This window comes from Erpetoichthys calabaricus, chromosome 2, assembly GCF_900747795.2.
Source record: "Erpetoichthys calabaricus chromosome 2, fErpCal1.3, whole genome shotgun sequence".
Lineage (NCBI taxonomy): Eukaryota > Metazoa > Chordata > Cladistia > Polypteriformes > Polypteridae > Erpetoichthys > Erpetoichthys calabaricus.
Genome location: NC_041395.2, coordinates 344046527 through 344073204, shown reverse-complemented (window position 1 = coordinate 344073204; position 26678 = coordinate 344046527). Strand labels below are relative to the sequence as shown.

The following is a 26678-nucleotide window of genomic DNA, read 5'->3' as shown; positions in this document are numbered from 1 at the left end:
GCTCCAGAGGTCCTCTGTAGAGAGAGGAGAACCTTCCAGAAGGACAACCATCTCTGCAGCAATCCACCAATCAGGCCTGTATGATAGAGTGGCCAGACGGAAGCCACTCCTTAGTAAAAGGCACATGGCAGCCTGCCTGGATTTTGCCAAAAGGCACCTGAAGGACTCTCAGACCATGAGAAAGAAAATTCTCTGGTCTGATGAGACAAAGATTTAACTCTCTGGTGTGAATGCCAGGCGTCACGTTTGGAGAAAACCAGGCACCGCTCATCACCAGGCCAATACCATCCCTACAGTGAAGCATGGTGGTGGCAGCATCATGCTGTGGGGATTTTTTTCAGCAGCAGGGACTGGGAGACTAGTCAGGATAAAGTGAAAGATGACTGCAGCAATGTACAGAGACATCCTGGATGAAAACCTGCTCCAGAGCGCTCTTGACCTCAGACTGGGGCGACGGTTCATCTTTCAGCAGGACAACGACCCAAAGCACACAGCCAAGATATCAAAGGAGTGGCTTCAGGACATTCACTGTGAATGTCCTTGTATGGCCCAGACTTGAATCCGATTGAACATCTCTGGAGAGATCTTAAAATGGCTGTGCACCGACGCTTCCCATCCAACCTGATGGAGGTTGAGAGTTGCTGCAAAGAGGAATGGGCGACACTGGCCAAGGATAGGTGTGCCAAGCTTGTGGCATCATATTCAAAAAGACTTGATGCTGTAATTGCTGCCAAAGGTGCATCGACAAAGTATTGAGCAAAGGCTGTGAGTACTTATGGACATGGGATTTCTCAATTTTTTTATTTTTAATAAATTTGCAAAAATCTCAAGTAAACCTTTTTCATGTTGTCATTATGGGGTGTTGTGTGTAGAATTCTGAGGAAAAAAAAGAAATTTCATCCATTTTGGAATAAGGCTGTAACAAAAGAAAATGTGGAAAAAGTGATGCGCTGGGAATACTTTCCGGATGCACTGTATATATATAGCAACTGTTTTTACCCAAAGTCTGTATGTCTAGCACAAACCCAGGGTATGACTCAAGTCACAATGGTGGTATAGAGATTCCAGAGCTTCAATAAATTTCCAAACACAAGCATAACGTTAATTTCTGTAATTTGCGTCCTATTTCTAATCTACCCTTCATTTCCAAAATTCTTGAAAAATAGTGGCTATTCAACTTCATTCTCATTTATCTCAAAATAATCTGTATGAACAGTTCCAGTCTGGTTTTCGTCCCCTCCACAGTACAGAAACGGCACTTATAAAAATTACTAATGACCTCCTTATGGCAGCTGATTCTGGTTTAATTCCTATTCTCATCCTCCTTGATCTGAGTGCAGCCTTTGACACTATTTGTCACACAACTCTTCTCAATAGATTATCTTCGATTGACATTACCCACACTCCACTAGATTGAATGCGGCCTGAGAGGTAGGATCTGAACCAGTTTGTTCAGCTTAAAACTTTCACATCCCAACCCACCGCTGTTACTTCAGGTGGGCTCTGTCCTGAGGCCCCTCCTTTTCATTATTTACCTCCTTCCCCTTCCATCTTTCGTAAATATAAAACATTAGCTTCCACTGTTATGCTGACTACTCCCAGCTCTCTCTCACTAGCAAACCTACTGTTTCCTTTCCACCCTCCTCACTTACTGATTGCATAGCAGAAATCAAATCCTTATTTTCCTCAAATTTTCTTAAATAGTGACAAAACTGAGGTTCTCCTCATTGGTACAAAATCAACATTATCCAAAACTGATCATTTTTCATTTGTTATTGATAATTCCTCTGTCTCCACTTCCCCACAGGTACCATCCTTGACAGTACTTTATCCTTTCAGTCCCACATCAATAACATCTCCCAGATATTTCCACTTGCGTAACATTAATCGTATTCGCCCCTCCCTCACTCCCCTGCTATATCTTGTTCATAGCTTTGTCACTTCTCGTCTGGATTATTGCAATTCCCTTTTCTTTGGTCTTTCCCACAAATCTCTTTATAAGCTTCAACTGGTCCAGAATTCAGCTGCCCGCCCTCATCATTACTAGAACCCCCTCTATTCACCATATCACTCCCATTTTGCAGCAGCTTCATTGGCTTCCAGTTCAAATTCAATTCAAAATTCTCCTACTAACTTTTAAGGCTCTTCACAACCTCGCCCCTCCATATCTGTCTGACTTCCTCCATGTTGCCATTCCCACCCGTACCCTTAGATCCTCTTCCTCCATCCACTTGACTGTCCCCTTCATCCATTTTACCACCAGGGGGAGCACAGCATTCAGTTGCTCTGCTCCCCAGCTTTGGAACTCACTACCATCTGAGCTTAGAAATATTGAATCATTTTCATTTTTCAAATCTAAACTTAAAACTCATTTGTTTAAGACTGCTTTTTCTCTTTGATTACAATTGCTCTGTCTGATTTTAACTTTTGTATTTTAGTTTTGTTTATAATCTGTGCATTGTCTATTGTTCGGTGTCCTTGAGTGTTTAGAAAGGTGCATACAAATAAATAAAATGTATTATTACTATTATAACTCATTGATGTAACTTTGACCCTCAAATTGGCCCCTGCTCTGTTAAAGCCAATACACTCCTTATTTTTTAGACCTTCCTACCTTCTCCCTAAGTACAAGTACATTAACATTGCTTTCAATCTAAACGTAATCAATGAAGTAGGGGTCTTTTCAATTTTGAGTCAGAGAGAAAATGGATTTTCATACCATGGTTAATGAATGCAGCAGGTCCAAGCCACAGCTGAGCACAGTTCTTTCTTGTGGAATACATCACACTGAAATCATTTTCACCATGCCGAAGTAGCATGTTTTCTTCACTTTCGGAAAGCTCTGCGATACAGCCCACCAAAAACTCAATCTTGTCATTCCTCTTCCTGCAAGTAAACACATGATGGCATTTAAAACCAGCAAACAATTTCCCAGAGAACCAACTTAAAAAAGGAAAAAAAGCACTTGCCGATTTTACTCGTGTAAGATGCGCACCCTAATTTTTACGAAGAAAATTGCGAAAACCGTTTTGCCCCGTGTACGACGCGTGTTGTGATTGTATATTAAGCGTTTAGGGCACGCTTTCTGAGAAATGCCCTTCTATTTTTGTGGCATGATGAAAGTTTTTCTTTCTTCCATCGCACGGGAGCGAGAGAGAAAGCCCAAGCAGAAGTAGTAAACATTACAGAAAAAAATTTCCTTGTGTATGATGTGCACCTGATTTTCTAATGCTAATTTTCATGAAAAAAATGTGTACGTGGTACACGCGTAAATACGGTACTCTTATAGGAAATCTGTCAACCCCGACCCAATGACAGCGCAGTAGCCATAAACAAACACTCTATACTAACCTTTTTTTTTTTAGCCAACTCAGTCAAACAAATACAGTTTTTTTGTGATCTGGCACAAGTATACATCCACACCCCTGGTCACATCAGGTCAGGTCAGGTTGGGGAGCATGCACTGGTACAGCGGGGTGCTGCACCCACCACATGACGAAACGGCTCGGGATCCTGGTTGGCAACCCAAAGGAGACATGTGGTCCAGTCCCACCATGGACTGGAAATGACCATCTATCTGCGACAGCCAGGTGTTATGTGGCCGTCTCCTTGGTCTGGTCCAACAGCTTGTGTCCTCAACAACGACAATCCCGTGAGCCACATCACCCTCGGGGAATCGCATGGCATGACATGGCCGCAGTGCCGTAACTGACACTCCCTCACAATGCAGGTCATGTGCCTCATTCGGGACTCCAGAAGCAACTGCTTATTTGACACAAAGTCAAACCAGCAGTTCCCAAAGATACTCCAAAGAGACACAGTACTGAAGGACTCCAGACTTTGTCTCAGGTCAGAGTATAGTAACCTCGTCTCGCTACCATATAGCAAGAAAGGTGAGTCCAAAGACTTGGACCTTCATCCTTTTGCCAAGATATCGGGAAATCCACACACCCCCCTTTCCAGAGACCTCATGACCTCCCCATGCTTTCCCAGTCTGTCTACTGACTTCATAGGAGGAGTCACCAGAGGCATGAATGTCACTGCAGAGGTAAGTAAACCTCTTGACAAGGTCGACACTCTCTCCACAGATAGACACACTGCTGATGGCCGTGCCCAAGAGGTCATCAAAGGCCTGGATCTTTGGTTTTTATCGGGACTCTCACAAGCCTAGACACTCAGTCTCTCGAGAGCCCCAATCAGAGCCTCCATTGACCTGTGAAGATCACAGCATCGTCAGCAAAGTCGAGATCAGTGAATCTTTCTTGACCAACAGATGCCCAACCACCGCTGGAGCGCACAACCCTGTCCTAGGTACGACGTTAAACTACATCTGGTCCTGAAAGCGGTCCTCCAACTAGCAGGAAAATCATGAGGGTTGGTAGCAACGTTAAAAAAAAAAAAAAAAAAACCTTCACGCAACTCTGGGATGACAGACAGGACTTCTTTCTATGCTCCGCGGGAGTCACTCTGCTGCAGCCACTCATAATAAGGCTGCTCACATTATGAAGGGGATGGGGGGGGAAAGCCCTCGGGAGCCTCAACCCTGCAAAAGTCAAAACCAGTGGAGAGCCAATGGGGTCAGACCTGTTGGAGATCAGAACTGGTGTGGTGCTGAGGTGTCACCCATCCCCAAGATTTAAAAAGAGAGTAAACAAAAATTAAATTGTACAATTGTTAAGTACATAATAAGGTCAATGTCATTCCTAGACAATTAGTAGGACTTTTCACAAACGCCTCATATGCCAGGAAGCCAATCAGAACTTTTCCTTGATGTGGTCCTAGTAGAATTCCTGGGCATTAACAGCTTGGTGTACAAAGGGTGAAAAATGCCCTGATAAAAGTATCATGGTGTCCTCGTCTAAATTTGCTGACACTTTTGTTAACTTCAACATAGTTGTCAGACTTATCTAAAATCAATGACCTCAGCAGATGGAATCAGGGAGCTACTCTACATGCAATTCAAGGACAATACTAGATAGTTAACCCAGATCTTTAGACAAGTTTCTTTGAACAGGGACAAAGAAAAAACGATGTACAGACTTGTTTAACAGGGGGCAAAATAAATAAATAAATAATCTGAGCACGCAGTGGTCCTAGAGTTTTTCTTTTGCCTTAAAGCTTTTCATTGTTGTCCTTGACAGGTATTAGCAGTGTGAACAGTACTGGGCATGGAAATTGATGGAATTGCCCAGTCACAGATGAATGAAAAAAAATCCCAGTAAATTCTTTGAGTTTTACTTTGGGAATTTCCAAGTCACGTATAAGAGACGCACGTGTATAGAACTTGAAGGTTGTCAACTTTTAAAGTAAAATAACACAAATACCCATTGTCTGCCAGTATTCTGTCAAATGACAGAAAGAAATACTTTTTAGTAAACCTATATACAGTAAATAAAGTATTAACAATCCTTTAAAAAACAGGTTTGTCTTTATGGGAGGAATTTTCTGCAAAAATGTCTATGCGTGAGAATGACAATTTTTTTTTTTTTTTTTTTGCTCTTTATTTCGTCTTATACGATTTCTCGTATTAGAAATTTGTTAGTTTTCGCATACCCCTTGGGGTCAGAGCACAGGGTCAGCCATTGTGCAGCGCCTCTGGAGCAATTACAGGTTAAGGGTCTTGCTCAAGGGCCCAGCAGAGTAGGATCTCTTTTGGCAGTGACGGGGATTTGAACCAGCAACCTTCAGGATACCAGCGCAGATCCTTAGCCTCAGAGCCACCACTCCACCCCGAATGCTCCAAAAATTAAAAATAAAATGAAATAACACCATTTGCAATTTCACTTTCAAAGTCTATGTGCAAGAATGCTGCAAAAAATTTAAAAAATGAAACAACATCATATGCAATTTCATTTTCAGTCTGAACAGCAATGAAGCTGCAAAAGTGAAAAGTAAAATGCAAAATAGCACTGGCGCCACCTGCTGCTCATTAAATTTTAATTTTCGACTTTGCAAGTACATTTTCAGGTTCTCAACAGCATGGGTTAATGGCTTCTTTGTGCTTCGTTCGACAGAATACCTCTCACTTGGACTATGGTTTAATTCACGTGATTTTGATCTTTTCACCTCCATACTGCTAATGTTATTTCACTTTATTTTTTTTTAATAAGTCACTTACTGGACCAAGCTAGTCATAAGATGCAGACAGCAAGAGGATTTCAACTAATATGGACTAAATCTACAATCCCTTCACCTAATCACAAACAGCTAAATCTGTTACATGGCTATCCATTACCACCCATATACTCACATAAATTATTTTTTTCATATTCTGTATTGTTTGGTGCATTGCATATAAAAACAAACCAATTACTCTTTTTATTTCCTTTTAATTTTTGTTTTATATTTAAGTCAAAAATTATGACTAAGAATTCCAGTGTACTGGTAACATATGGTAAACCAAACATAAACCCGAGTTCCTTAGAAAACAAAACCACAAGCTACGTATTGGGGATTTCTGCCTCTTTAAAGTACCAAAAAGCCACCTGTTAAAAGAATAAATTTTTTTTAACAGCAAGAATTAAAATTTTTTTTTTTCTTTAAAAGCACCTCACAGCCTTGCGCATTACACAGTGTCACACATGTGCACTTGGGAGGCAGGCTAACGGCTTAACCGAGGGCAGGGATTGATGAAGCGCTCTAACCTTTCTTCTCCCTCTTCTGTAGCTCGCCTGAAGAGAAGTCCACTTAAAACTTCACCAGTTGCTGAACTCCCTTCCTAGCCACACCTCCTTCTGGCTTGAACCCTCACGGACCCTACTATAAAATTTATAAACCTCTAAAAACCAAGCACCCTCCCTTCCTACCCGGTCCCTATTTGGATGTTGACCCAGACAGTACTCCGGAGCTATTTTCCTTGCAGTTGTGTACAATATATGGTGTTGATCCCAAACTTTTTCTGCCTTCTCTCTCGTTTTTACAACAGTAACTACAGTTGTGTTTGAAAGTTTGTGAATCATTTAGAATTTTCTATATTTCTGCATAAATATGACCTAAAACATCATCAGATTTTCACTCAAGTCTTAAAAGTAGATAAAGAGAAACCAGTTAAACAAATGAGACAAAATTATTATACTTGGTCATTTATTTATTAAGGAAAATGATCGAATATTACATATTTGTGAGTGGCAAAAGTATGTGAACCTTTGCTTTCAATATCTGGTGTGAACCCCCTAAACGTTTCCGGTAACTGTTGATCAGTCCTGCACACCGGATTGGAGGAATTTGAGCCCATTCCTCCGTACAGAACAGCTTCAACTCTGGGATGTTGGTGGGTTTCCTCACATTAACTGCTCCTCGCTTCAGGTCCTTCCACCACATTTCGATTGGATTAAGGTCAGGACTTTGACTTGGCCATCCCAAAACATTCACTTTATTCTTCTTTAACCATTCTTTGGTAGAACGACTTGTGTGCTTAGGGTCGTTGTCTTGCTGCATGACCCACCTTCTCTTGAGATTCAGTTCATGGACATATGTCCTGACATTTTCCTTTAGAATTCTCCGATATAATTCAGAATTCATTGTTCCATCAATGAAGGCAAGCCGTCCTGGCTCAGATGCAGCAAAACAGGCCCAAACTATGATACTACCACCACCATGTTTCACAGATGGGATAAGGTTCTTATGCTGGAATGCAGTGTTTTCCTTTCTCCAAACATAACGCTTTTCATTTAAACCAAAAAGTTCTATTTTGGTCTCATCCGTCCACAAAACCTTCTTTCAATAGCCTTCTGGTTTGTCCACGTGATCTTAAGCAAACTGCACATGAGCAGCAATGTTTTTTTTTGGACAGCAGTGGCTTTCTCCTTGCAACCCTGCCATGCACACCATTGTCGTTCAGTGTTCTCCTGATGGTGGACTCATGAACATGAACATTAGCCAATGTGAGAGAGGCCTTCAGTTGCTTAGAAGTTACCCTGGGATCCTTTGTGACCTCGCTGACTATTACACGCCTTGCTCTTGGAGGGATCTTTGTTGGTTGACCACTCCTGGGGAGGGTAACAATGCTCTTGAATTTCCTCCATTTGTACACAATCAGATCTGACTGTGGATTGGTGGAGTCCAAACTCTTTAGAGATGGTTTTGTAACCTTTTCCAGCCTGATGAGCATCAACAACTCTTTTTGTGAGGTCCTCAGAAATCTCCTTTGTTCGTGCCATGATACACTTCCACAAACATGTGTTGTGAAGAGCAGACTTTGATAGATCCTGTTCTTTAAATAACACAGGGTGCCCACTCACACCTGGTTGTCATCCCATTGATGGAAAACACCGGACTCGAATTTCACCTTCAAACTAACTGCTAATCCTAGAGGTTCACATACTTTTGCCACTCACAAATATGGAATATTCGATCATTTTTCTCAATAAATAAATGACCAAGTATAATATTTTTGTCTCATTTGTTTAACTGGTTTCTCTTTATCTACTTTTAGGACTTGAGTGAAAATCCGATGATGTTTTAGGTCATATTTATGCAGAAATATAGAAAATTCTGAAGGGTTCACAAACTTTCAAGCACAACTGTAAGAACAAAGCGTCGTTTGAAAGTAACAGAAAACATCATGCAACTTATGTGGGAAACAATGATCAGACACCAAAAGAAAAAAAAAACAAGCAAACTGTACAAAAAGAAAGAAACCTTTCAAATACAAATACATTTTTAAATATGTCAGATGCATTTTAATATGTTATATGTATTTTAAATGCAATTCTCTTAAAATAGCCAAGGATCAGGCACTGCTTAAAATGTGTGTAAGAGGAATTCAGTCACCAAAGGTGCAAGTACCAACTTTGAGAAAGACAATGGCTTAGTCAGCCTGCACAAGCCTGGTGTTCCTCCAGCTGCTTTCACATTACTATTTATATTTCACTGAATTCACTAAATTTAAATATAAGATTTCCTTTAGCATTTAACAAACTTGAGCAAGAAAAAAAGAGCACAAGAGGAATTTCATTTCTAGATTTCTAGTTCTACCAATTCAGCAGACTTTTAAAACAGCAGACAGTGCTGAAACAAAGTAAAAAAGCAAATGAGTATGCTGCTAAGGCAGAGGTTTGTAAATTGACTGAAATTTCATCCTTATTAACTGACCTTGAAACACAAGGTTTGCTTAGAAGAATATTGCAACCCACCCCAGGCTGGTAAAAGTTGAAATTTTAAACTACCACAAGGGTAACAAGCTTGATTTCTCACCATTCTTTTGTTGCAACAATTTTTGCTCCATTGCGTTCTGATGAATATCGATTGCAGGGCAGAATTTCAAATCCACTGTCAGTGGCAAACATTCGTAAATAAATGAACACCTGAAATAAAATTTTAAAAAGTTTTTTTTTTTTTTAAAAAGTTTTTCAAGTGAATAATGAAAATTACTCATTAAATTTAAAATACTTCATAAACTAATACTATCCTGAATGAATCACAGTAGCAGTTCATGCATGTCTCCATGTGGAATGACTTTAACAAATATCCCAACTGTCTGCAAAGAAAAGGACCTGCCCACCCCTCCTTCTTCAACAAGTCAACACAATTTCTTCACAAACTCCAACAAACAACAACCACCACCACAACAAATCCAAGTACAGACATGAGCAGCACTGCAGTTTTCTCTCAATCAGTTGTGTTTGGAAATCCAGATTAACAACGCAACAATCAACCCACACAGGCTTGCTTTTTAACTCAGAAATGTTATCAATCGGAAGAACATTCCCGGAGCTCTCACTTGGAGAAGCTCTTCAAAGTAAAACACATACATGCTCTTTGAACAGTTTTTCCTGGATCTTGGTTTTATTGAGGAAATAGTGTCGAGCCCAGTCTCCAGACGTTAGTGCATCAAAAGCTTTCTCTAAGCTGTCATGCTTCTTAAAATATTCTATGACTTCCTTCAGTTCTTCTTGTCTTCCTTTAATGGGACGAAACCTTCAAAACAAAAAAAAAAAAACCAAACCAAAAGGAGTAATTGAAGATTTTATATGCAGTCTCAAAGTCAATACAATTCACAGAGCTAAAGACAAAAAGGATTTTAATGCCAAATGCAATTATGAATATTACAAAATTCAATCTGTTATTGCTCCTTTTAAAGGATTTTATTGCAGAAACAAGAATAAAGCATGGTGACACTTACAGGTGCGTTCACCAAAAAAACTACCTGGTTTCTTATTCATTTTTACTCTTCTAAAATATACCATTATAAAATTGCATATTCTTATTTTCACCAACTCTTTGATACTAAATATCTACTAGCACCACTCTGCTTAGCTGTTTGCAAGGGTTATGAGCTACAGTATTTTTTTAAACAGCTAAAAAATAACTATTATTGAAATTAGTGTTATATTGGACTAGAAATATCCTAACCAAGAAGCTATCATTTTAACGGAGTATAAAATAGCCTAAATAAGTATATAATGCTTTGCAGACACATTACATAGTAAACTGCTGAAAACACATTATTTTAACATTGGCTTTCCTCATAGCTTCATCTTAGTTTAATTCTGATGCTCTGTATATTCAATTATCACTATTATTCATGGTATTCATATTCAAAATCTGTACTAACCCCTACCTTCTCTTCTGTTCTTTTTCTGGTTTTCTGAGGTGGCAACCTGCGCCACCGCCACTTGATCAAAGCACCGTGATGTCCCTACATTGATGGATTAAAAGGCCAGAAGTCCACATGACCATCATCATTAAGTCCTTCCATGAGAACCCTGAATACAATGAGGACTGATCATTTATGTTAAGGAGAATGCCTAGAGGGGGCTGGGTGGTTTCGTGGCCTAGGAACCCCTGCAGATTTTATTTTTTTCTCCAGCCGTCTGGAGTTTTTTTCGTTTTTTCTGTCCTCCTTGGCCATCGGACCTTACTTTTATTCTATGTTAATTAGTGTTACCTTATTTTAATCCTTATTTTGTCTTTTTTCTCTTTCTTCATCATGTAAAGCACATTGACCTGCATTATTTGTATGAAAATGTGCTATATAAATAAAATTGTTGTTGTACTGTTCTTCCTAATATACTCCATTTTGGCATGTTTTGCACAATGAACAGCCTCCAGACAAGATACCGTATTTGAGAATGGCAACCTGTTTGAAAACACAATACAGTTTTATAGTCGAATAGTGAAATACTCGGAAGGTCGGTGAACATTGTTGGAAAAAGGGAATTTTGCCCTGCACAAAGTTTATGTCTTAAACAATATGCCAAATTTACAGTTTGTTAGTATAAAATCTGTGGAGGGGTTATTAAGTGAGTTTTAAAGAATTCACTCTAAGTGTACGGAAACTTCTCACTTCAACTGTACTATAAAAGGTTTCTATAAAAAGGTACATGATTAGAATACAGTATTAATAGAGAAAGGAGGAAAATAAACTGACTAATTTCATTGTTTATGCAATTTCAATCTTACTTACAACTGATCCTAGTAATGGCACGATGAGTTTTGCTTTATATATAACAACGGGGCTCCGCCCCCTGCTCGCTTCGCTCGCCTACCCCCGGCGTTTTGAACCCGTGCCGTGCCCGCTGTGCAGCCGTCCTGCTTCTGCGGTGTGAGACGCGTGTTGTAGTCGTCCATGTTCATTGTATGTGTCTATGCGGGCTCGTTTCTGCAGCTCTGTTAGTGGAGCTGTATGGTTTTGGAGCCGAGACAGTTATGCTTCCGCAGTTTCAGACGCGCATTGTAGGCACCCACGTGTATTGTGGAGCTGTATAGTTTTGGAGACGTGATCGTGACTCCAGTAGTTCTCTGTTGTGTACCGTTAGTAATATGAATAATTGCACTTACTGTTAATACGGAGCGATGTCTGTGGTTGCACTGTCAATAATGCATCACTGTAATGTGATTCACCTATGCTGTATAGTTTGGACGTGTGAGGATGACACAAGTTTAATACAGAGCGTTCGCCCGTGTCACTCTGGGGCCCCCTACTGTTAATACGGAGCTCCGTCCGTACTATTATGCAGTGCATTGTGGACCACTGTGGACTCCGTAGTGTTTCCCGTTTCACTTTGTATCTCGGTCAGTCGAGCCCTTTCTTTTTGGAGCCGTGCCTGCCTGGTTTGCGGCATTTCAGACTTGCGTTGTAGGCGCCTGCGTTCATTAATTATATCCAGGAGCCAAGACAGTTTTGCTTCCGCGGTGTCAGACGCGCTTCCGCACTATGTCGGGTTTGATTTGTGAACCTTTGTGGACTCCGTAGTGTGTCCCGTTTCACTCTGGGGCGGGGCGTTGACTCCTCTTGTTTTATTATGTCTCCTGCGTCCATGGGCATGTACCTGCTTCCATATTACTTCTCTCCTGTTTCACTCTGGGGCGGGGGGCTTTGTGTGGCACCTGCGCACGTTCGTAGTCTCTTCCGTTTCACTCTGGGGAGGGGGGTTTCGTGTGGCGCCTGCGCACTATGTCTCCTGCGTCCACGGGCATGTCCCTGTGTCCATATCCAGTTTACCATTCTCGGTTAGTAATATGGATAATTAATGCAGTTTCAGCTGATTTATTATTACCAGGCAGCTTTGTTGAAAATCGATTTTACAAGTGTCCCCTGCCTTCATCTTTATTGCAGCATTCAGTTCCAAACAATCAAAGCTTTACCAAAAAAGAAAAACAAACCATTTATGATCTTTGCTGAACAAACGAAAATTGGAACTGTAATCAAGTTGTCGTCAAGTTTATACTACAAATACAAATGAAGAAATGCTGACTGGAATTCAAGCTAGAAATAAGTTACTAAATACTTGTTCCCCAGATTCAATTGTCATTTGTTGCAGAAATCAGATGTGCTATTAGGTTATAATGAAAATGACTTCTTAAAACGATACACTGTCAGAACAAAACAAATAATTCTTTAAGAAATGATTTGTGCTATTTTGCTTTCCAGGAATGCTTTAAAAAAATAAAGTAACATGCAACATTGTCTATACCTGTAACATGGTCAGGTCATTTTCAAGACAGAAAAGAAAACAAAAAAATTTAGGTTATAGTGAAAACGCAACTTTACAGCTTGGTAGCATCTGACTAGAATCCAGACAATGGCGTAAACGTACATATTAATGCTCCATTTTTTAAATTTTTAAAGATATGAACATAGGAGGTGATGTACTGATTAATCCATTACATCAGATTAACTAGGATTAAAAAAAAAAAAAAAAAATTTACCAGTATGCTAAATAAGTGGATAACTTGTACCTTTAAATGTAAAAATGTAAAACTATGTATAATTCCCGCACACAAAAACAAATGGCGTATCTTAAAGTTAAAATCTTTGTTTATTGACTTGTATGTGAAATGTGTATAATAAGCATTTACCCCTTTTCGAATATTGCCCAGATTGCTGTGTTGTTCAGCCTGACTGGTGAGTTGATATAAACAGCAAGCGAAGAAAGAAAAAAGCTGCATCTTGCACTGTGGTTGCCTGGTGGTGACATAAGTGAGTGAGAAAGAAGCTGTACTTTTTTTTTGAGATGGTTCAATAGAGGTGAATACCTGCTATTGAATTAATCAGAATAACAAGAGTGTTAAGCGTACTGACGAACAGAAGTGCCTGTGTGCATAATTAATCATGGATACTTTTGTTATTTGTGAAAAATATATTTCAGTCTTGAACTATATAAATGTATTTACCAAAATGTCAGAATTTATAATATTACACTGTGATATAGATTTTTGGCTTCATTGTCCACTCCTGTTTGCTCAGGTAGTATTAAATAAAAAATATATATTTTATTGGAAGACATGCACTTATCCTAACAATCTTGCTTTACCCATTTTAAAAATAGTTGCCAAGGATAAAGAAACCACACGCTGTAGTGTGGGCAGTGAAGATGGACCAGATCAGTGCTGCATGTGTGCTTTATAATTTCATTTTTATCCAAGAACAGAATGTACCTTTGCATGTGTCAAATTGGAGAATTAATGTTTTTTGATAAAACAGTCGACCTTGTAAGCCAACCGTGCCAATTCTCTTTGCTGGGATACTAATATTATAACTAGATTCACTTTTATTTCTGATTCAGATTTCATAAAAAGGTGGAAAAAAAAAAGATCAGACTTGTGATGTCAATTTAATTAGGCTTTAAAAGGGTTAATATTTATATGCATCTGTTTTTCATTTTGTGATTATCATTTTGTGATTATTCACACCTTGTGTGAATTTTGTTTCCATTTTATTATATTTAACTTGTATGGTAGTAATAATCAAACATCTATTGCTGTGGTTATAACCGATTCCAAAACTCAAATATTAGTCAAACTCTGTCATAGTAATTTCAAATACCGGTCTGTAATTTTCATTAACATAGTTGGTATACAGCAGCCATCATTCTCTTCATTTGAATTGGTTAAAAAGAGAGCAAATAACTCAGTAATTGTAAGACAACATTATGATGCGTTTAAGCTGCGTTTCACAATAATCATCTAACAACAAAGACCCACAGACAGTAATAGTCAACAAGTTTAATATATTAAACAAATACAATACAAACCTGGTGTTCATTTTATGGGTCTGAAAACCTAAATAAGGATCAAGAATCAAACTGGTTGCCAGATCATCATTTTCACAGAGCTCTTTGGCAGTCATTCCAGAAGAAGGTACATATCGCCTTTCTGCTTCAAGGGCTGTACTGCCAAAACCTGTCAATGTAAGAAAAAGAACAACTTACTAAAGAATCTTAGAGAACTTCAGTGGGTTCAGATCTCCTTCCCCATTGTGAAGGTGGATGTCTCAATGCTTTTTAAATGCAGATACAGTGTATTTTCACTGCATCTTCTGGACAGAAGAGGATTGCTCCAAGTTTGAAATACCAATACAATGATCAATACAAGACCACAGTTAGAGCCACCTTTGTCTGACTTATCAAAACACCACTATTTTAAAAAGAATCAGGTTAGGTCAGGTTGGGGAGCATGCACTGGTACAGCATGTTGCCACACAACGAAACAGCTCAGGATCCTGGTTGGCAACCCCCAGGAAGACACATGGTCCAGTCCCACCCTGCTATTCCAATATTTTGAAACCAGCCTCTTAAGTGAACTGCATGTTGTATCAGGACTTAGTAGGCACTCACAGTTACAAATATACCGCAGCTTTCCTGTACCTATTAGTTTATACTACTAATTTTTTTAAATTTACATTTTTCTTAAAAGCTAGCAATTAAAGAGCAGATACGAATGCACACGGCCAATTTACATATCACTCAATATTGTTTTGTTTATTGAGATGATCAGCAAGAAACTGTTACAAGTTTCACCTTGAAATATAATAAAAAGAAAAAAAAAAAAAACTAACATCTCTCTTCAAACATAAATAACAGGGCATCATCAAAATGTCTTATTCAAGCACAGCAATAACACAGAAACCGATAAATAACAATTAGATCTGCTCAAGGCAAGAACAGACACTTCCACTCAAGCACCTATTAGTTAACCTGTATTAAACAACGTCAAAGAATTTAGGCAAAAGCATGAACATCTGTGTGTAAAGTAAAGTCAATGTCGCATCACACAACTTCTAGTCTTTATGTAGGCGGAGTGGTGGCTCTGAGAATAGGGATCTGCACTGGCAATCGGAATGTTGCCGGTTCGAATCCTGTAAATGCCAATAGGGACTTTGCTCTGTTGGGCCCTTGACCTGTAATTGCTGAGCGCTTTGAGTAGTGAGAAAAGCGCTATATAAATGCAAAGAAAAGAATTATGTATGTCAGACTTGGCAACTGCAGCTCCTCATCAAGTCACATGTGACATTTACCAACTGCATGCTGACCTTTGGGACAGTCGTGTTTGCACCATTTTGTGGCGGCAGACGAAACAGGTGCTATATGCAGGATTAACATGTGGCAACTTCAGTGGTAATTTCTTCCTCTTTTTTTTCCCTCCCACCATTCTGTTGTATTATGTAAAACACGACACATCAGACAGACGAACTTCTCTTCAGTTTGTGAGGTCCGAAATGCTTGTGTTCCTTTATTCCTTGGTAGTTAATAACAGTATATGTATTCTACTTCCAGATGAGCATTCATTGGTTGTCAGATCTCACGTATACAGATTATATCACTGTGACCAAAGACAAAATCAAACCTTAGTTTTCTCTAGGGCGGTGTGGTGGCTCTGAGGCTAGGAATACACACTGGAATCGGAAGGTTGCCAGATCAAATCCCGTAAAACGCCAAAAGTGACTACTTCGTTGGGCCCTTGAGCAAGGCTATTAACCTGCAATTGTTCCGTCCTGGGTAGGAGGTTAATCTGCATCCAGCCCTGCACGTAGGCCCTGCAAGGAAAAACCTGGGGGGTTGGTGGCAGAATTGGCACTCCAGGTACCATTAAAAAAACAAACACACTCTTCCATTCCACCTGAACTAGTGTGGTGCTGAGGTGTCACCCATCACATGGCTTCACTCAGGTCTTAATCTGGGATCCTGAGTTGATCTGTCATGTGGTGGGTGCAGCAATGTGCTGTATCAGGGCCTGCTCCAAACCTCTCTCTCCTTTACATTCCAAGCCACAATCTAAGCATAGTTTTTGGGGATTTCTAGATCAAGGATTCTAAATATTGCATCAGTACAGCATATATACAGTGGTGTGAAAAACTATTTGCCCCCTTCCTGATTTCTTATTCTTTTGCATGTTTGTCACACAAAATGTTTCTGATCATCAAACACATTTAACCATTAGTCAAATATAACACAAGTAAACACAAAATGCAGTTTTTCAATGATGGTGTTTATTATTTAGGGAGAAAAAAAATCCAAACCTACATGGCCCTGTGTGAAAAAGTAATTGCCCCCTTGTTAAAAAATAACCTAACTGTGGTGTATCACACCTGAGTTCAATTTCCGTAGCCACCCCCAGGCCTGATTACTGCCACACCTGTTTCAATCAAGAAATCACTTAAATAGGACCTGCCTGACACAGAGAAGTAGACCAAAAGCACCTCAAAAGCTAGACATCATGCAAAGATCCAAAGAAATTCAGGAACAAATGAGAACAGAAGTAACTGAGATCTATCAGTCTGGTAAAGGTTATAAAGCCATTTCTAAAGCTTTGGGACTCCAGCGAACCACAGTGAGAGCCATTATCCACAAATGGCAAAAACATGGAACAGTGGTGAACCTTCCCAGGAGTGGCCGGCCGACCAAAATTACCCCAAGAGCGCAGAGACGACTCATCCGAGAGGTCACAAAAGACCCCAGGACAACGTCTAAAGAACTGCAGGCCTCACTTGCCTCAATTAAGGTCAGTGTTCACGACTCCACCATAAGAAAGAGACTGGGCAAAAACGGCCTGCATGGCAGATTTCCAAGACGCAAACCACTGTTAAGCAAAAAGAACATTAGGGCTCGTCTCAATTTTGCTAAGAAACATCTCAATGATTGCCAAGTCTTTTGGGAAAATACCTTGTGGACTGATGAGTCAAAAGTTGAACTTTTTGGAAGGCAAATGTCCCGTTACATCTGGCGTAAAAAGAACACAGCATTTCAGAAAAAGAACATCATACCAACAGTAAAATATGGTGGTGGTAGTGTGATGGTCTGGGGTTGTTTTGCTGCTTCAGGACCTGGAAGGCTTGCTGTGATAGATGGAACCATGAATTCTACTGTCTACCAAAAAATCCTGAAGGAGAATGTCCGGCCATCTGTTCGTCAACTCAAGCTGAAGCGATCTTGGGTGCTGCAACAGGACAATGACCCAAAACACACCAGCAAATCCACCTCTGAATGGCTGAAGAAAAACAAAATGAAGACTTTGGAGTGGCCTAGTCAAAGTCCTGACCTGAATCCAATTGAGATGCTATGGCATGACCTTAAAAAGGCGGTTCATGCTAGAAAACCCTCAAATAAAGCTGAATTACAATAATTTTGCAAAGATGAGTGGGCCAAAATTCCTCCAGAGCGCTGTAAAAGACTCATTGCAAGTTATCGCAAACGCTTGATTGCAGTTATTGCTGCTAAGGGTGGCCCAACCAGTTATTAGGTTCAGGGGGCAATTACTTTTTCACACAGGGCCATGTAGGTTTGGATTTTTTTTTCTCCCTAAATAATAAAAACCACCATTTACAAACTGCATTTTGTGTTTACTTGTGTTATATTTGACTAATGGTTAAATGTGTTTGATGATCAGAAACATTTTGTGTGACAAACATGCAAAAGAATAAGAAATCAGGAAGGGGGCAAATAGTTTTTCACACCACTGTATATTAACGCTTCATTTGATAGTTGATCATTTTTGTTTGTCTTATCGTCATCTTGTATCCCAATGCCCACTGCAATTTTTTGTTGTTCCCATCCACTTTATCCATGGGAACAATCCCAGCAATATGCAGGAGAGACAGCGCTGACAACATCCAAATTGACAATGGGTTTAAAGGTTGTCCAAAACAATGCTGTGGCATCAGATTTTAGGATCTCCAAAACCCTTTCTGTGTTTGGTTTCTGATTCATCTTGTGCTCTGTACGTTTTAGAATTTGGTTGGCTCAATTTTCCAGTTTCTGACTATGCATTTCTTACTGTCATTTTCCTTTTCTGTGCCCTCACTGACATTACAATTATATTCTGTCAGTATGAATAGTGGACTAGTTGGAGTCACTGGGCATGTCAGACTAGACAACTGATCTTCATAGGAAAGCGCCTCCGACTGGCTAAGATAATGGAAATAAAGGCCACAACAGAAAATTGCTGGAAAAGTCATTTAATGTGACAGAGCTTTAACTCTACTACTCTTGGCTGAGGTTTATGATGATTAACACAGGAAATATGATAGTTGTACAATTAAGAAAATCCCTTTAACACCAGGTAAGGAAAAGTGTTTTTGATTTCAAAGATTCATTACTCTCTGAAGAATACATGCAGTGCTCAGACGCTCTTCCTAGTTTAAAGTTCTGTTGAAATTCTCTGACTGCCAGCAAAGCTGAACATCACTGCCTGGTTGCCGGTTCTGTTGTTGCCACTGTGAATGAAAGCATGTCACTTAACTTACAGATGTTCATGTGGAACACTAACATCATAGCTATAGGCACAACCCTGTAATTTGGTTATGGCCATATCATGTTTACTTTCTATTTACTGTAATCTTTCTGTGAGTGGTTAATATGGCCACCAGGAGGCAGTTTGAGTTTCAACTGACATGCATCTGTTCTCCAAATAAATGCACCTCAAAATATAAAAAAAGAATGTTCATCTTTATTACATTTATTTCCAGATGTACAGTGGACTGAATTCAGATTTGGAAAGTTTCAACTGTAAATGAATGAGATGGAAAGGGAGGCTTTGCTGCTGAAACCTTGATGCTAATTGGACAACTCATGGTTTGTTTGAGTTGAACTCATGGAGTATCACAGTATGCAGTGCTTTATGAGAGGATCACTTAAAAAGCAGAATATTACCTGTGTAGCTATACTATAAAAAATGTATCTGTTTTCCTTTCTATTATTAAAACTATGATGGGCCCAGGGCATATCCCACAAGCATCACATGCTAGTTAGGAACCAACCCTTAAGAGCAAAACTAAAAAGACATGCGTTAATGGATCACTCCAAATTAGCCCCAGCATATACATTTGGGATGGTGGAGGAAACTGGGCTACCTGGAGAAAAGTCTTCAGACAGACATATGGAGAACTAGGGGGCTTTGCTCGTCCACCCACAGGTTTGGTTATCCGGATATACAATTTAAAGAGATTGCTATTTTCATGTGAAATGTTACCTACTCTTTCGATTCATTATTGCATTGCTTCTCCGCGATCATAAATATAAACCTGACCGAACTGTGGTTTCTTCTAAATTAAACTTGTCATAGCTTTAATTGTTGTGGGACCACAGATTCTCACAGTTTATGGTCCATTATTGTGTAAATCTACGTTTTGAGCATTGAATGATATGATCGCGAAAAGTTTACTGTACACTCGGATATTTTGCCTGTAGTGTTTGTGGATTTCACTTTCTCCAAACAACAAATCTTTTAATTCTCGTGGAAAAGCCTCTTCATTGGGAAGCAACACTACTTTTCCCTGATGGCAACACAAATTAGACGATCTACAAGTTTCCGACTTAAACTTTAAAGCATTACAATATCTACATACTTCTGACATGTCACTTATGTCCATATATTCGATCTCTTTGCTGTTCCGTTATTTCACCGAGTAATAATTTCCATTTGTTTGTGCTAATGCAATCTTTACTTTCTTTTTATTGATACTTTCGAATTTTACTACTTTCATTTTCTTTAATTTGCTTTGCATGTGTGTCGTGCCAATGTTTTTTTTTAGCCTTTCGAATTCTACTACTTTCATAATTTCTAACCTGCTCTGCATGTGTATCGTGCCAACATTTTTGAACAGCTTTATGAAGTCTTTTATTTCTGACCCCGATTTGACCTACGAGGTTTTTCAATTCCATTTGGTCCAAGCAATTTTACTTAATCGTTGACGTGCCATCTTGAACGTATAAAATGTTTAAGAACTGGGAGCACTGGGAGTGTGTCTGCCAAAAACATTCCAACAACCGAGAGGTTAGATGTCTGTGATCTTGTTTTAAATTGTTTGCAAGTGGGGCGTGACGAGCAAAAGTCATCATCTCACGGGTCTTGCTTCCAAAGGTTGCCCAAAATCTAGTCTCGCGGGACGTCAAAGTGTCTTTCCGAGAAGATCACGTCTTGACCCAAGATTTTTTTATTATAATAGAGAGATCTATGAATTTCACACAGTCAATGGCCTGACTGGCATACAGACCCAATCTACTGATGTTAGGGATGCAGCAGCACCACCCTCACCTATTGGAATGCACGTCCTAAATAATTTAAATTTACCCTTTGTAATTTTAATAAGCAGTTTTGAGAGGAGAATGTGAAAATTTAGAAATTTATTTAATCCATATCAGGGTCGCGATGGACAGGTGACCTGTCCCAGGTTTGTTCCTGCCTTATGCAGAATCCTGTCTGTCAGAATGTCCAGAATCTCGAATCTGTCTCTTGAAAAACAAGCCCTTATGCGGCCAGCCCTCTCTCTCTCTCTCTCTCGTGTATGTGTGTGTGTGTGCGTGTGTCTCTCTCTCGCTCGCTCCCTGCACAGGGAGAGACTGAACACGTGCGGAAATCATCGGCGCGCACAAACCAAAAAGGAACCTGGCTTGTTCGTATACCGAGTGTGTGGTCGTGAACAGATACAAAAGTTTGACGAACTTTTTGGTTGTAAAACGATTTGTATGTGTTCCGGGACGTTCGTGAACCGAGGTTCCACTGTAATATGACAAATTGTATTAAATATTTACAATAAATGCTAGCAGCACAGGAGTGCCGCAGGGGACTGTACTTTCTCCGGCCCTGTTCAGCCAACATACATCGGACTTCCAATACAACTCGGAGTCCTGCCACGTGCAAAAGTTCACTGATGACACTGCTATCGTGGGCTGCATCAGGAGTGGGCAGGAGGAGGAGGAGTATAGGAACCTAATCAAGGACTTTGTTAAATGGTGCGACTCAAACCATCTACACCTGAACACCAGCAAAACCAAGGAGCTGGTGGTGGATTTTAGGAGGACCAGGCCCCTCATGGACCGTGAGTGTGTGCAGAGAGTGCAGACCTATAAATACCTGGGAGTGCAGCTGGATGATAAACTGGACTGGACTGGCAATACTGATGCTCTATGCAAGAGAGGACAGAGCCGACTATACTTCCTTAGAAGGCTGGAGTCCTTCAACATCTGCAATAAGATGCTGCACATGTTCTATCAGAAAACTGTGGCGAGCGCCTTCTTCTATGTGGTGGTGTGCTGGGGAGGCAGCATAAAGAAGGACGCCTCACACCTGGACAAACTGGTGAGGAAGGCAGGCTCTATTGTAGGCCCGGAGCTGGACAGTTTGACATCTGTGACGGAGCGATGGGTGCTGAGCAGGCTCCTGTCAACCATGGAGAATCCACTGAACAGGATCATCTCCAGACAGAGGAGCAGCTTCAGCGACAGACTGCTGTCACCATCCTGCTCCACTGACAGACTGAGGAGATCGTTCCTCCCTCACACTATGCGACTCTTCAATTCCACCATTGGGGGGGGGATTTGTTTTGGTGGGGGGGGAGGGGGTACAAAGTTATTGTCTGCTGTACCTGCATTGCACTCTCCACCTTGCACTTTTAACTTACACTGTGTTTTTATCACTCTTTAATTTAATATTGTTTTTATTAGTATGCTGCTGCTGGAGTATGTGAAGTTCCCCTTGGGGATTAATAAAGTATCTATCTATCTATCTAGACCATTTTATTTTTGGAGAAACAAAAAGGTTGATAGAATTCACAAGCACACAAATTCTTGAACCTGCCTAATCCAAATGAAGGATGCAGGTAATCCAGAGCCTATCAGAGAAAAAATGGGCACAAAATGGAGAACAGCCCTGGCCAGGGTGACTCACATATACACCCTCACTTACTCATACTAGGGCCAATTTAGATTCACCAATTCACTTAAGCTGCACATCCACAGGGATATGGGAGAAAAACTGGATTACTTTACCAGGAGGAAATTTCTCAAAGACATGAGGAGAATGTACAGACATAAGATGGACAGCTGCCAAGTGCAAAAAAAAATCAAAAATAAATGAAGAGGCATTTCTAGGAATATCTCTGCTAATACTTTGTGCTAACAATAACATTATATGCAGATAAAGAAATAAAAATTTTAAAAAAATGAAAATGTCACTTACGTTTACTACATCTCCTGCTGCTTGGAGAATTTTTGCTGTGCTTTACAGGTGTCCTCTGTGAGCCTGTAAACCTTGACTGGTTTTGATTATGCTCACTGGAAAACCTGCTTCCAGGTCTCCTGCCATTTACTACCATGTTCTTGGATTCTCCCAACCACTTCATGCCAACAGTGAGCCTGAGCTTGTTGCATTTAGTCTCCTTCTGGAAGGTGTACAATAGAGTGGGATCAATAAACCCAGGCCCTGTGAGTAAAAACAAAGACAATGGAAAATATTGATACCATATTTACATAAAACGCACAAACTTCTGTCTCTCTCTTTTACTTTACATGATCCTTTCTACTTTCTCTCCAGTTATTTGTCTTGTGGTTTATTTTGCATAACATCCTTTTAAATAATTTCTCTGCATTGGCCTACTTTACCGGTCTGTGTTGTACAGAAACTTTTTTTATCTGTCCAAATTTAAACAGCATAAGCCACCTTCATATCTACAGATGCACACATCTGTTATGTAATATTGCATCTGAATCCTGCTTTTTTACTCTTTTCATTCACCCGTAACATTCCTTTCATATCATTTATTAAAATTTACTGACATTTATATCAGTTCTCCTCACAACTTATTTTCTATGTTTACTACCTTACAGAATATACAGCAAAAATACAAAGATTAGAGTAATAAAAACTTCAGTATGGGCAATTTCACAGGTAACATCATCTAATAAAGGCTACGGTTGCCATTGAGTTTGTTTGTAAAGTTAAAAAAAAAATCGACAAGTGTGAAAGGCACTATATAAAATTGTGCGTATAGACAAGAAAGGCGCCATACACCCCTTTCAGACTGGCAACATGCCCACCCATTCATTCACTGCACCCACTTTGCCTCGCAGCTTTAGGACCCCCGTGTTCCCTCCATCACCCACCACCATTTTTTTCCTTGGCGACCTGTCACTGCCCCGTGTGCCCGATGTGCTCCGTGGCAGACTGGCCCTCTGTTCTCATCTTCAGCCCCTCGCCACCTGAATGGACTACAAAAAGATCCGGACTAGGTATGGATGAACATTTGACGAGAACCGCGCTTGAGGCTTTGAGCCCCCAGGTGCTGTGCCCGCCGTGTTTCCATCCATTTCAACATGGAGGACTGGCCACTCTGGGAAGTCCCAGTGTGCCAACTTTCATTCAGGCGATTGGCTCCAGTTCAGCAGTTTGGTGTCCGCGTGACGACAAAGGCGAAGCAGAATCAAAGTGAAGGGCCAGAGGGACCAGAGACCCACAAGAGAGCACTAGGAGGAAGCGTTGGCTGTGCCACCTGCGACATGTCACATCAAGACCACCTGTGGCTGTGTTTAGAATGAAAGGCACTATATTAACTCGATAGATAGATAGATAAGAAAGGCACTATATATCTATGTATCTATTATATAGTGCCTTTCTTATTTATCTATCTATCTAACAGATATATGATAGTTAGATAAGAAAGGCACTATATAATAGATAGATAGATAGATAGATAGATAGATAGATAGATAGATAGATAGATAGATAGATAGATAGATAGATAGATAGATAGATAGATAGATAGATAGATAGATAGATAGATAGATAGATAGATAGATAGATAGATAGATAGATAGATAGATAGATAGATAGATAGATAGATAGATAGATAGATAGATAGATAGATAGATAGATAGATAGATAGATAGATAGATAGATAGATAGATAGATAGATAGATAGATAGATAGATAGATAGAATTATTAATCCCAATGGGAAATTCACATTCTTCAGCAGCAGCATACTGATACAATAAATATATTAAAGAATGATAATAATGCAGGTGAAAAACAGACAATAACTATATATAATGTTAAATGTTAACATTTACCCCCCCCGAATGGAATTAAAGAGTCGCATAGTTTGGGGGAGGAACGATCTCCTCAATCTGTCAGTGGAGCAGGACAGTGACAGCAGTCTGTCGCTGAAGCTGCTCTTCTGTCTGGAGATGATACTATTAAGTGGATGCAGTGGATTCTCCATAATTGATAGGAGCCTGCTGAGCGCCCTTCGCTCTGCCACAGATGTTAAACTGTCCAGCTCCATGCCAACAATAGAGCTTGCCTTCCTCACCAGTTTGTCCAGACGTGAGGCGTCTTTCCTCTTAATGCTGCCTCCCCAGCACACCACTGCGTAGAAGAGGGCGCTCGCCACAACTGTCTGATAGAACATCTGCAGCATCTTATTGCAGATGTTGAAGGACGCCAGCCTTCTAAGGTAGTATAACCGGCTTTGTCCTTTCTTGCACAGCGCATCAGTATTGGCAGTCCAGTCTAATTTATCATCCAGCTGCACTCCCAGATATTTATAGGTCTGCACCATCTGCACACAGTCACCTTTGATGATCACTGGGTCTATGAGGGGTCTGGGCCTCCTAAAATCCACCACCAGCTCTTTGGTTTTGCTGGTGTTCAGGTGTAGGTGGTTTGAGTCACACCATTTAACAAAGTCATTGATTAGGTCCCTACACTCCTCCTCCAGCCCATTCCTGATGCAGCCCACTACGACAAACAGGTCACATGATGACACAGGCACGGCTGTACTGTCACTATGAAAGGTGCTATATAAAGTCAAGCTCCATCACTGAGTAACCCTGAGTGAAATTGGCCACCTCTGTGCATATCATGTTCACTGTGAAAGGCGCTATTGTCAAGATGGACTTGCCCACACCTGCCCATGAAATAGCCTTTGAGTCAATTGTCCAATTACTTTTGAGCCCCTGAAATGAAGGGATTGTGTTAAAAAAAAATGCTTTAGTTGCATCACATTTTTATGCAATCGTTTTGTTCACCCCACTGAATTAAAACTGAAAGTCTGCACTTCAACTGCATCTGAGGTGTTTCATTTAAACTTCATTGTGGTAATGTACAGAACCAAAATTAGAAAAAAGTTGTCTCTGTCCAAATATTTATGGACCTAACTGTATATGGCTGCCCCAGGTCCTGGCACACTTCTTTTCATTGATGACGGAACTGCTGACAGCAGTGGCACAAAGAATTCTGAGGTGTGTAGAACATCTGATCTGCTCAGGTTCCAGTAAATCCTTCCAAACACAGTGAACGGCGCTTCATCCTACAACAAGATGATGATCAAAAACATACTACTGAGGCAACACAGAAGTTTGTCAAAGCTAAAGTTAAATTCTTGAATGTCCAAGCCAGTCACCAGATTTAAATCCAACTGAGCAGGCCGGCCTTCCATATGCTGAAGAAATTATTTATTTATTTTTTTTTTTTAATATAAAGACGACACAGGCTACACGCTACAGTAATTAACACTTAATGTTATTACCAATGTTGAAGACATCTGTTTTGAGAGAACATGTTCAGTAAGTTAACCGGGGAGGCAGCATTAAGAAGTAAGACGTCTCACGCCTGGACAAACTGGTGAGGAAGGCAGGCTCTATTGTTGGCATGGAGCTGGACAGTTTGACATCTGTGGCAGAGCGACGGGCGCTGAGCAGACTCCTGTCAATCATGGAGAATCCACTGCATCCACTGAACAGGATCATCTCCAGACAGAGGAGCAGCTTCAGCAACAGACTGCTGTCACTGTCCTGCTCCACTGATAGACTGAGGAGATCGTTCCTCCCCCAAACTATGTGACTCTTCAATTCCACCCGGGGGGTAAACGTTAACATTATACAAAGTTATTGTCTGTTTTTACCTGCATTATTATCAATCTTTAATTTAATATTGTTTTTTGTATCAGTATGCTGCTGCTGGAGAATGTGAATTTCCCCTTGGGATTAATAAACTATCTATCTATCTATACATTGATGTGAAAAAGAAAGTACACCTTCAATTCTAAGGTTTAACAAATCAGGACATAACAACAAATCATCTCAACCTGAGCAGGTCTTAAATTAGATAAATGCAACCTCAGACAAACAACAACACACGACATATTACAACGTGCCATTTATTTAACAAAAAACTAACTCAA

The 26678-nt window shown here is 40.1% G+C and overlaps 1 protein-coding gene across 1 annotated transcript in view; it reads right to left on the bottom strand.

Annotated features, from left to right (window-relative positions):
• Positions 1 to 26678, bottom strand: part of kmt5b (lysine methyltransferase 5B) — an 87434-nt gene that overhangs the window by 24834 nt on the left and 35922 nt on the right. Inside the window, exons 2-6 of the mRNA XM_051923445.1 lie at positions 22678 to 22920; positions 14478 to 14625; positions 9753 to 9918; positions 9196 to 9305; positions 2720 to 2886 (exon numbers count right to left, since the gene is read on the bottom strand). Coding sequence (XP_051779405.1) covers positions 2720 to 2886; positions 9196 to 9305; positions 9753 to 9918; positions 14478 to 14625; positions 22678 to 22840 — 754 coding nt within the window. The 5' untranslated portion in view covers positions 22841 to 22920. The remainder of the gene's footprint in view (positions 1 to 2719; positions 2887 to 9195; positions 9306 to 9752; positions 9919 to 14477; positions 14626 to 22677; positions 22921 to 26678) is intronic.